At 34.3% G+C, this 13,021-nt stretch overlaps 1 protein-coding gene across 2 annotated transcripts in view; it reads right to left on the bottom strand.

Moving 5' to 3' along the window:
* Window positions 1–13,021, bottom strand: part of ATAD2B (ATPase family AAA domain containing 2B) — a 149,663-nt gene that overhangs the window by 114,487 nt on the left and 22,155 nt on the right. For both annotated transcript variants that reach the window (XM_037005564.2, XM_037005565.2), the window contains exons 3-8: window positions 8,786–8,835; window positions 8,296–8,449; window positions 7,062–7,164; window positions 6,530–6,638; window positions 2,748–2,864; window positions 204–279 (exon numbers count right to left, since the gene is read on the bottom strand). In XM_037005564.2, coding sequence (XP_036861459.1) covers window positions 204–279; window positions 2,748–2,864; window positions 6,530–6,638; window positions 7,062–7,164; window positions 8,296–8,449; window positions 8,786–8,835 — 609 coding nt within the window. The remainder of the gene's footprint in view (window positions 1–203; window positions 280–2,747; window positions 2,865–6,529; window positions 6,639–7,061; window positions 7,165–8,295; window positions 8,450–8,785; window positions 8,836–13,021) is intronic.

Below are 13,021 nucleotides of genomic sequence, written 5' to 3'. Positions count from 1 at the left end.
AAGAAAATAATAATCACATGTAGGATAATAACTATTAGTCACTAGCTTAAAAAAAGGAAGATGCTATTTAGTCCCTTATTGGCATTATTATTAACACCATCAAAACCTATATTCTAATTATAAAGCATTACATTATATATTATTTAAAGGTTCTAAACGATAGATATAAATATCTTCTACTTTCAAAATCTAACAAAACATACCTGATATGGCTTCTTCTTGCTGGAGATCTGTGAATATCAAACAGTGTGTTTTCCCTCTTTTTTTGATGAGCTGGTACTTAAAGAAAAAAAAAAAAAAAACAGGATGACATAGAAATAACTAATACTAAATTGATAAACTGATGTATTAAGGAACAGAAATTATTTCTCTTAACTCTCTGAATAGAAGCTAGTCATGTATCTTCAAGTCTCAAATGCTGTGTAGAAGGAGCGCAACCAAAATAAAAACTTTGTGTTGATATTAAAAGGTATAAATAAACATCATAAAAAGATGATAAATTACGTCTTTGTGACTTTGGGTTAAACTAAAATTTCTGAGATACAACATAGAAAGCAAAATCCATTAAAAAGCTGATAAACGGGAATTCATTAAAATTACAAATTCTGCTCTTTGAAAGACATTATTAAGAGAACAAAAAAACAAGCAACAGACTGAGAAAGTATTTGCAAATCACGTATCTGAATAAGGATTGATACCGAGAATACACGAGGAATTCTCAAAACTCACTAAAAATACAACTGATAAAAAAGGAAAGATCAGTGACTGTAATGGGGTTTGTGGGGGGGACTTGGTGATTGGGGGGAGTCTTGTAAACATAATGTTCCTCATGTAATTGTAGATTAATGACACCAAAATTAAAATTAAAATTAAAATTAAAAAAAAATAAAAAAAGAGGAAAGATTTGAAAAGACAATTCACCAGAGGTAAGCTGGCATATCAGCACATAAACAGATGCTCAACATTAGTCCTTTGAAAAATGTAAATTAAAACTACAATAAATACATAGTAAGATTAATTTTAAAAACTGATCATACCAAGGGTTGGCAAGAATATGGAGCAACTTGAACTCTCATATACTTCATAAGAATGTAAGCAGTACAAACAATTTGGAAAACATTGTGGCAATTTCTTGGCAAGTTAAACATACAGCTATCATAAACCCAACCATTTCACTCCTAGGTGTTTATAAGAAAAATGGAAACATATTGGAAAGACTTATACATGAATGATCAAAACAACCACTTAATTTGTAACAGCAAAACACAAGAAACGTCAATAATCTAAATGTCCATCAATAAATGAATGGATAAACACACTGTGATATATCCACACAATGGAATGCTACCCAGCACTAAAAAAGAACACACTATTGTTATATTCAGCATCTGAATAACTCTTAAAATAATTATGCTTAAAGAAAGAAGTCAGACAAAAAAGAATATATACTGCATATAAAATTCAAGAAAATGTAAACTAATCTATGATAACAGAATGCATATCAATCAGTGGCTCGCTGAAGAATCAGGAGGGGTCACGCAGAAGAAGTAGATTACAATCAGGCAGGAGGAAATGTGAGGTTAATGAACATGTTCATTATCTTGATCATGGTGACACAGTTTCATAGGTATATACCTAAGGTTATGTCAAACTTGCCAAGTTGTGCATGTCGTGCATGTTAAATACATACAATGGCAATGGGCTGTTCTTCAGTCATACCTCAAAAAAGCTGGGAAAAAAAAAAGATATCTAGAAAAATGGTTCCTAATCTTTTTTCTGTCCTAACACACCTCCCCCATTATTAACAGGACTACCTGTGACAGAGACTTCTAACAGGGGTAGAGAAATGTCTGCACACCTGGGCAAGCTTCTAGTGAGATAACTCTGTGAGAATCAATCACTATTTTAGAGCATAATGAGTTTGAGTACAAGCATCTATGTTCTTCCTTGAAAACATTATTGTAAGTGAAAAGAAGTTAAGACACAAAAGGTCACATTTAGTCAAATCCACAGAAGCAGAAAGTATATTATTAGTTGCCTACATTAGTAGGGCTGGAGGGAAGAAAGTGTAGATGTAATAAAATGTTCTGAAAGTAGATAGTGGTAATGACTGCACACCCTTGTAAACATACGAAAACCCACTGAGTTGTACAGATTAAAAATCATCAAAAATGGTGAATTTCATGATATGTGGATTATATGTTAAAAAAAACTGAAAGGATCAATAGTGATGGAACTTCCCAAGAACTGGTAAAAAATCAATAGAACAGTACCTGTGGAACTGATTACTTGTCGCTAGACTTAGCAGCACTAAGATACTTTCCTTCTATTAAAAAAAAATAAAGCTTAGGTATTGGTCAAGTGGCAGCCATGTACTACTTTTGTGACTTCGGCTCAATTACTTGGAAAACAGAGAAACCACTTGGAACACAGAGATACTTGCCCTAAAGAACTGCTGTAAATAAAGTGCTCAATAAACATAAAAATATGAAAGTTTGAGCAGTATTTATTATTAAATTTAAGGTTCTTTAAATAAAATATGCATGCTCTATATAGTTCTATATTGCAACTGTGTACTTCAACTTTCTTTCAATTGTGTGCATGAAGAGAAACATACACAAAACAAGAAGTATGGAACCCACAATAGATTTCCTCCTTTTAAATTCAACAACACTAATTTATTTAAAGAGGTGGAACAGAATAAGCTACTCAACTACAAAAAAGAAATAAGTTATTTAGTCTCCTACCTATTGGAGGTGCTTGGTATCGATCCACTGTTTTTCTTTGTCTCAAATTATATGGTCTATCATTTTCTTCTCCTTCTGCCTCTTCAACTTCTATATCTCCATCTTCCTCTTGAGATTCTAGTTTTCCCACACACACAAAGAAAAAAATTACTGTTTTAATCTTTTATTCTTTCTGCATAGGTGACATTTAAAAGTGTCATTTTATGAAGCAGCATAAATCAACCTGGTTAGATATAAAAAACAATGCCTTTCCTATTAATAATCAATATTGTTCTTTGCTAAGTAAATATGATCATACTTGATTTACTGGTTTACCTATGACTTTTCAACTTCTTTGGTCATATAAAGCAGTAGTAGAAAACGATTCAAAAGTTTACTACAGCAAACTTCACTCAATGTCCTATTAACCACTGAATAATGTTAGCATTCAAATGCCACTTGGCAGTTCAAAATAATATTCTTACAAGACAATTAGTAATGTCACAGCAAAAGCAATTTTTCTTGCCAGTATAATGGTTTGTTAGGCCTGTTGACAAAAGCATGGACTTGTTTATTTTGGTAGGAAAGTGCAGGTAGTTATTGGAAGGCAGCATGAAGCAGATTTCTGGGCTATTTGTAATAGTTTATTTCTTGACATGAGTGATCACTTTATGATAATTCACCTAGCTACACACTTTAAAAATAAATTTTAATGTACATAAATCCTAGAAGTTTATTTTTAAAAAGTGGTTGGGCTATAGCTATGATGGAACATCTGTTTACAATTTAAAATAAAGGTTTGATGAAAATGATATATACTTATGGTTCCCAAATGCAATATACTTTATGATTAACTTTTTAACAACAAAAATTATCAATATAGTACAAACATATTAAGGAGTATGTTAATAATATTTAGGAAAACACAGGAAAAAATTTCAAACTGCCAGCAATGCTGAGTGAACCAAGAAACTCAAAGTGCAAAGGAGTTTACATTTTACTCATGACACTTGAAAACTTATCCTAAGTTTTTAAAATTTTTATTAGGTTATAGAGAAAAATCAGCAAATACAGTATCACTTATCTAAATAATACTATGAATTACTTGCACCCAAATAAGTTGTCTTAAACCTTCAAAAAATTATTTTTTCAAAAATGCCTGCACAGATTAAAGATGGTAGTGTGAGAGGAGAGACAGAGGCTTTCTCCTAAAACTGGATACAATTAGAAAATATAGTTGGCGTACATAATCCTGAGAGAGCAACAGGAAAGAGGACGGCGCCAGACTGCATAACCCTGGAGAAAAGAGCAGACCTCACCGAACAGGGTAACATACCAGAGCTGAGGCTCCAAGGGACCTGAGCCCCTCCCCCACCCCAGCTCACCTGCGGGAGGAAGACAAACGGAGCAGGGAGGGAGTGGAAGGCTTGGGACTGCTGAACACCTAGCTCCGGAGATCTGCACTGGGAGCACAAACCTACATTTCATGGTGCTTTCATCATACTCTTCTGATTATGGGGTTGGAAAGCTGGGACAGGCAGAGTTCCTGGGAAGATTGGGATGGAAAGCAGGGATCCATATCTGGCTGCTCTGGGACAAAAGCTTAAATCTGTGTGTTCGGCCCACTGGTTCAGGCAGTGGAGACAGGCACAGCCATCGGGAAGCGGGGAAGAGCTCTTTCCTCCCCCCAGGCACCAATACCACTCCCTTGCGACCCCCAACATTGCTTCAGGGGCTAAGCAGCTCCAGAATAGAGCTTCTGGACACTAGAGGGCGCCATATACAAATATGAAACGCCAAAGAAACCTGGTCCAGAGTAAAATTATTAATACAACTCCCGAGAAAGATTTAAATGATATGTACCTCGTGACTCTTCCTGAAAGGGAGTTCAAAATAAAAATCATCAACATGCTAATGGAACTACGGAAAGACATCCAAGAACTCAGGAATGAATTCAGGTCAGAGATCCAATTGTTGAAGAGCATGATGGAGGGTATTAAAAGCAGGCTGGATACGGTGGAGGAGACAATAAATGAAATAGAAACTAGAGAAGAGGAATACAAAGAACCTGAGGCACAGAGAGAAAAAAGGATCTCTAAGAATGAAAGAATATTGAGAGAACTGTGTGACCAATCCAAACGGGACAATATTCGCATTATAGGGATACCAGAAGAAGGAGAGAGAAAGGGATAGAAAGTGTCTTTGAGGAGGTAGTTGCTGAAAACTTCCCCAATCTGGGGAAGGAGATAGTCTCTCAGGCCATGGAGATCCACAGATCTCCCAACACAAGGAACCCAAGGAGGACAACACCAAGACACATACTAATTAAAATGGAAAAGATCAAGGATAAGGACAGACTGTTGAAAGCAGCCAGAGACAGAAATAAGATCAGATACAAAGGAAAGCCCACCAGGCTAACATCAGACTTCTCAGCAGAAACCTTACAGGCCAGAAGGAAGTGGCATAATGTATTTAATGCCATGAAGCAGAAGGTCCTGGAACCAAGATTACTTTATCCAGCAAGATTATCATTTAAATTTGAAGGAGGGATTAAACAATTTCCAGATAAGCAAAAGCTGAGAGAGTTTACCTCCCACAAACCATCTCTGCAGTCTATTTTGGAGGGACTGCTATAGATGGAAGGGTTCCTAAGACTGAATAGCTGTCACCAGAGGTAATAAAACCACAGTAAAGAAAGTAAACAGCTAATTATTAAGCAAATGCAAAATTAAATTAACTACCCCCAAAGTCAATCAAGGGATAGACAAAAAGTACAGAATATGATACCTAATATATAAAGAATGGAGGAGGAAAAGTACCTGCCCAATAACACATTATTTTGGAAGAAATTCTATATATGGTAAATCTACTTTGGAAACTCTACAAAGGTGTTCAGTTTATGAAAAGGCAAAAAATCACATTATAAATCTGTCTCACCTACACTGATTTTCTCCAAAGGAAGCAATATATAGAGGTTCTAGCTGTAACAATAATAGTTGCTCAATAAAATAACTTCACTAGAAGTATCAGCTCTTCAAAATTTGCTAATATTAATTACAGAATTTGAGAAACACACTCCTCTCAATCTAAGCTACACAAACAGTGAGAACCAGTAACTATGCTGTGTTTATCATACACCAAATCTTCTGAAAATTCATTTCAATAAAGATTAACATCGATAGTATTAAATCCTACAGATGTACTGGTTGTCAATTTATAATCCTTGGGGTAAAATGTGCTTTCATCAGGTTCCCAGCTCCAGCCCTACAAATTCAGTCAGGAGTTCTTCTGTTCAGAACCCAGACAAGACTTAGCAAAAGACAGTACAACCAACCTCTCCACTGGTAGTAGCAGTTCCTCTTTGTCCAAAACTGACAATTTAACTCTCAGTCCATAACTAAATTTGGGACCCAAATAATCAGAGATTCAGAGACTATGAATGGAAGATAGAAGGTGACTATGAACAGAGGCTTCCAGGTAGAAGGTACCTAGTGAAAAAGCTGCTTCACCTAACAAGCAAACCAAACAGTAAATACCACACCAGATTAGGTCACTTAGACTACCAATAGATACTAATAAGATGCATTACATAACAATGTTGAGTGTACAGTCAAGGCATTTTTCCAAAAGAAGGAAAGGAAAACTCAGAATGCCAACTGAATAAAAATTATTCCTAATTATACAACATAGACTTCTCAAGCCAAAAATCACCCACCCACAATATTACATGAATATTACTTATATTCAATTTTCTTCCCTCCCACTGAACTTTCAGCATTTATTTCATAAGGTGCTTCACAAACCTTCTTCTTCACCCTCAGTAGAGACTTCATGATGATTTTGTATCCCATAACTATTTCTTCTCAGTGATTTTCTTCGCCTTTTCACTCTTGAATACATATCCATGTTTTCCTTTTAAAGAGAGAAATCTGTCAAATAGTAATATGGAATTTATTACCAGCTATAAATATCATTAAACTAAAGGGACATGCCCACTCAATGAAATGTACTGAGCACCTATTTGCAAGGCAGAGATTTGTGAAAATGAAGCTTCCTAAAATCAATGAATGTAAGAGACAAGAGGAAAAATAAGTCACAGGTAACTATAAAATAAAGTAAAACAAGTTAAATGCCATAAGGAAGTACAAAGTACTCTACAGTTCAGAGAGATGACCCTTTTCTTGCTGGGGTGGGGCAGCATTTGAAATGAGCCTTGAAACTAATGAAGAAGGAACAATTCTGTTTACTCAAGAAAACCCAAACACTGCTAACTCTCCCTTTAAAGTCCTCAAAATATAAAATACTTGCAAAGGTTGTTTAAACTAATATACTCACAAATTCTGTATCTGTCCACATTCGAAGTCGTTCTACTTCTCCTGATCTACGATTTTGTCTGATATTAATGTTGTCCATCTCCTGCAGTACAGCTTCAGCAGTACTACAATCATATAATAAAACTAGAGTTTAGACAATTGTGGGACCATACACTGTGTCATACATGTAAAAGAGTTCTTCAAAGCATAAATCATCTGATAATGTAACTCTGTATAACTTCCCATTAAATATCTTTCTGAACCAACATCCATCAGAAGACAATGCCCAAAAACAGATGGAACCAGACCATCTTCTACTTAATATACTTATTAAAATAAAACTTATAAAATAGAAGAATTTTGTTTATAAGGCTCCAAATATTAAGATTTATAATGCCACTACAAATAGGCTACCAGATCCAAGGCACTGAAAAAAAAAATTCAATCTTTTCATTTAAAGATAGTATTAAGAATTATACAGGATAAAAGATTTGTGAGAAGTTTAAAGCTAATATAAGGTTAACTAAACAGATATTTTTAGAAATCAGTTAACACTGACATCCACAAAATATACACTGGCATTACCACATTTTATCTTTAAAACACACTTATACAGTACTTACTGTGTATCCAGATACTGATCTAAGTACTTAACAATAACTAATACTGAAATTTAACATTATCACTCTAGAATGTAATTTCCTCTCCTACAAAATAGGGATTATATGACTCCCTTCTTAAGGCTGTTGCAAGGATTAAGTAAATTGATTTACTATCTCAAAAGAATAAAGTTTCATTTCATGTGGTACTGAGTAGTCAGCTAGTCTCATTCACTAGCTAGATCCCACATACCCAGTCTCAAAAGACCTTAATTCAAAATGTACTAAGTAAAATTATGCTTACTATATATCAACAATGGAACTTAATGTTGCTTGAAAAATGTCAAAAACACAAACACTAAATGAGTATATATGAAAGGACTATAGTAGTGAAGATGAACAAAATTACTATTTGTATTATCTAGCTACATACAAAAGCTTAAGAAGGATGAGAAAATTCTAGCTATTATATCAATTGTACTGAATCTGACAAACTGACTAGAAACTGATAATCACTGCTAACCATGGTTAATTCAAATTAAATTTTAAAATAATTGTATTTTATTGCTAAGTCAGTGGTTAAATTGTTTTTAAAAACATTACTGGCTTAAAAACAAATAACTAAAATGAAACTGCTTACTTCATAAGCATTCATACCTATTTACTAGTTGATCAAATAACAAACTCTGGTTCACGCTTTCAAATCTGTTTTTCCTGGAACGACAACTTTTTCTGACTTCCATGTCACCATTCATACAAGAAAGGTCCCCATCTCCCTTCTTTTCTCCTCGAAGGGGATGGCTTCGAAGGGCTATAAGAGAGATATTTCCATTTCAAAGTAAAGAGTATAAAAAGAACAAGAAAATTAAAATATTTTTAAAAGACTACAAAAAGATCATCATAACCTCCTAATGGCTTTAATAATCAATCTGAATTTTCTGTAACTGTATAATGTCATAGTAATTATTTCAGTTATACTGATTTTCCAAAAATTAATAATTAACACGCTTATTTATTATGATTGAAATCGTTACTTCCAACCTTATGCTAAGCATACGAGTAAATCACTCTATTTTATCCCACTTTAACACTGATGCTAACACTATAAGAATTTCAATACAAACCAGTTTGATAATAGAATACTCACATAAGCTACTGTGTCCATTTGGCAATGTAGCACCAGGCTGAGAAGTTAACCTAGAACACAATTATATTTAATATGCAAACATATCAACATTCATTTAGAGAAGCAATAAAAGCAATACTGATGGAATCATTTTAATCTTGAAACTGTCAGTAATATAATACTACTTTTTAAAGAGTAAGGACATTTTTTACTCTAATAATATTTAAATACAATATACTGGCTAAGAATGATCTCATTACTTTAGGAAACAGCTTTAATAACAATTATAAACTGAACTCTGTCCTCAACTCTATAAATGAAAATCAAATGAAAAAGCTTAAGCTTAAATGTGTCATAAAATTAACAATGCTGTAAGCAGCAATAGTCACAGACATTATTGGGTTTGGTTAACAAAATAAAATTCAAACAATGACAAATTTATTCAAACAATAAGTTGTAAGAAGAAAAAAATACTTGAACATCAATACCATTTAATAATTTCTTCAAAATATTTATTTCATTACATGTTCTAAACTGTCAAAAATACACCTAATTTCTCAAAAGAGTCACTGTACAATTTGCCCTTTTAGGTGGAGGAAGAGAAGTGTTAAGCCACTAGGAAGATACTTAAATGACCAACAAATAGTGCAAACTTAATTTAAAAAATCACAGTACACCTTATTAGAAAGTTATTTAGGAAGATCAAAGACAAGAAATAAATTGTTATATAATAGAAGAGCTTCAACTTAAATTTACTAAGGTATTCTTGAAATATCCAACAATTATTTTCAAAGATAAATAAGAAACAAGGGGAAGGACATTCAGAAAAGGTAATATATATATATATATATATATATATATATATATATATGATTGTCTTCTACCATTCATGTAGTTTGCACAAATTTTTTTAACTAAAATATTCAAATGTTTTTCGTTAGTCCAGCACTCATCATGTTAAATTATAAATATTAATTATAAATGCCCTGCCTAATAAAGGTCACAGCTAGGATGACTAAAGGATATGAACAAAAACTCTTAACTATTAGGTCCTCAGAATATCAAAAAATTAAGCAGAACAAAAAAACAGCCCTCCTTTCCCCCAGAAAACAACAAAAACTATCTTGTCCTAATATATCACCTCTTAGAAAGTACTTCACTTTAGCGCCTTTGCATGAAAAGCACACAATTCTCCTGGCCTATTGAGTTTGACTATAAAGTAATGAAGCTAATGTATTAATAGGTCATTCCTTAGAAGATTGTAATTCTCTAGAATCACTCTCAAAATTCACTTAATACCACATAGAAAAATCAATTTTATTACTTCTTAAATATACTTTGGCTTTGGGCCCAACGTAACATTAACTCAGTTTAATCAGTTTAACCACAAGTCTTGGATTCAAATGAATTTTAGCTGTATGCAAAACCAAATGGTTGGAATTTCACATACTTAAATTATTCAGAAGAGTAAGATGCTAACCCTAAAATTCTACAAAGGAAATCTGAAACTTTTCTAAGCAAGAGCAACATCATTGGAAAAAGCAGTTTTTTTGTCCCTCTGAAGAAGACAATGCTTAGTTGGCTTTTATTTCCTCCCTAATGAAAGATCTGTTCTAAGTGTGGTGGGGGGAATTCTCTCTAGTCAATCCAATTATCTTACAATCATAGGTTATTGCTATTAATTTACTTTAATCATTTCTCTTTGTAAAAAAGAAAAAGGAAAAAAAGGAGAATATGAAATGCTTCGGTATAAAAAAAGAGAATACTGAGATATGTGCCTAAAAAGTCTCTTGAGACAATGTTCCCAAAAGTTAACCACTTATAATGTAGCCAGTGGTACAATGTTGCTCATGTGAAACCTTCATAAGATTGTGTATCAATGATACATTAAAAAAAAAAATGCAACCAGTGGTATACAATGGGGAAATGACAGCCTCTTCAACAACTGGTGTTGGCAAAACTGGACAGCAACATGTAAGAGACTGAAACTGGATTACAATCTAACTCCATACACAGACATAAACTCAAAATGGATCAAAGACCTGAATGTAAGTCATGAAACCATAAAACCCTTAGAAGAAAACAGGTAAAAATCTCTTGAATATACACACGAGCAACTTTTTCCTGAACACAGGGAAGGGAAACAAAAGCAAAAATGAAAAAATAGGACTACATTGTAGGTAAAATTGTAAAGTAACATTTCCAGAATATCTCTCCTGGCTTTAGTGCATTTGCATATCCTCAGGGCTGGAGAGTTCATCTCCATGTCAATGGATAATTACCTGAGCAACCAAGGACGTGTCTGAATCTGAGAGTTTAAATAAAGAAAGGGGCTGGCTTGCTTGCTTCCTTGCTTCTTCAGGAGCAGAGGAGAACGATGGCCCTGGACTGCAGTTTGTAAGCAATGAACGGGTTTTAAACTTTATTTCTCCCTTTGACTGATTTCGGTTTTTAGAGGTATTTTGCCCTGGGATTTCCTCTCCCTGGACTTACAACATCAAACTAAAAAGCTTCTGTACAGTAAAGGACACCATCGGTAGAACAAAAAGGCATCCTACAGTATGGGAGAATATATTCGCAAATGACATATGTGATAAGGGGTGAACATCTAAAATATATAAAGAACTCACACACCTCGACACCCAAAAAGCAAATAACCCTATTAAAAAATGGGCATAGGATCTGAACAGACACTTATCCCAAAGAAGAAATTCAGATGGCCAACACGCACATGAAAAGATGTTCCACATCACTAATTATTGGGAAAACGCAAATTAAAACCACAATAAGATATCACCTCACACTGGTTAGGATGGCCAACATCCAAGACAAGGAATAACAAATGCTGGCGAGGATGTGGAGAAAGGGGAACCCTCCTGCATTGTTGGTGGGAATGTAAATTAGTTCAACCATTTTGGAAAGCAATACAGAGGTTCCTCAAAAAACTACAAATAGAAATACCATTTAACCTGGGAATTCCACTCCTTAGAATTTACTCAAAGAAAACAAGATCCCAGATTCAAAAAGACATATGCACCCCTATGCTTATCACAGCACTATTTACAATAGCCAAGATATGGAAGTAACCTAAGTGTCCATCAGCAGATGAATGGATAAAGAGGTGATACATATATACAATGGAATACTATTCAGCCATGAAAGGAAAACAAATCCAACCATTTGAATCATGGATGGAGCTAGAGGGTATTATGCTCAGTGAAATAAGCCAGGCAGAGAAAGACAAGTACCAAGTGATTTCACTCATTTGTGGGGTATGAAAACAAAGCAAAACTGAAGGAACAAAACAGCAGGAGACTCACAGACTCCAAGAAAGGACTAGCGGTTACCAAAGGGAAGGGGGTAGGGAGTGTGGGGAGAGGAGGGAGGGATAAGGGGATTAAGGGGCATTATGATTAGCACACACAATGTAGGTCACCGGGAAGGCAGCACAGCATAGAGAAGACAAGCAGTGACTCTACAGCATCTTACTATGCTGATGGACAGCGACTAGAATGAGGTGGAGGGGGACTCAACAATGGGGGACTCGACAATATGGGTGAATGTAGTAACCACAATGTTGCTCATGTGAAACCTTCATTAAGATTGTGTATCAATGATTCCTTAATAAAAATAAAATCAAAAAAAGATGCAACCAGTGGGTTCACCGGTTACAATAAATCCTTTTGATTACAAAGTCTCCTTTTTATTTTTGAAAAAAGTGGGAGTATTTCCTTGTATCTGTTTCCTACATTTTTTAAATAGACAGTATCACTTTACAATAGATGATTATTACATTAAAATTTTCTACACTTTTAACTACCTAGAGCACACTACCAATGTAATACTAGACTTAAAATTGTCACTTAGTCTCCCTTTCCATATAAACCCAAGGGATTTAATAATTTATGAGGGTTTTAAACCCCAATCCAGTAAAAGCCTCAGTTTGGAAAAGACCTTAAAACCACTACCATCCTTCAGTGGAATGTGCCTCAGCAGTCTAACACAGGCTAGACCAACTTCATTACTCCTTCATGCTCTGACGACAAAACAAAATTTCCATGCATATTGCATTAAGAATACAGTCTTATCAAAGATTTAATTTTGTCTGTATCTCAGGTATGCCTTTCCATTATTCCATAATGTCAAATGTATGCCACATTCTCCAGGTTGCCTCCCCCCAAAACACACACAGCCTCCAAGTTAAATAAATGTCTAGTCACTAAATGTCAGCCAACAAAAGTCAATATAATGGAATTC

The sequence above is a fragment of the Manis javanica genome, chromosome 1 (genome assembly GCF_040802235.1).
Source record: "Manis javanica isolate MJ-LG chromosome 1, MJ_LKY, whole genome shotgun sequence".
Taxonomy (NCBI): domain Eukaryota; kingdom Metazoa; phylum Chordata; class Mammalia; order Pholidota; family Manidae; genus Manis; species Manis javanica.
This window is presented reverse-complemented; position numbering and strand designations above follow the sequence as displayed.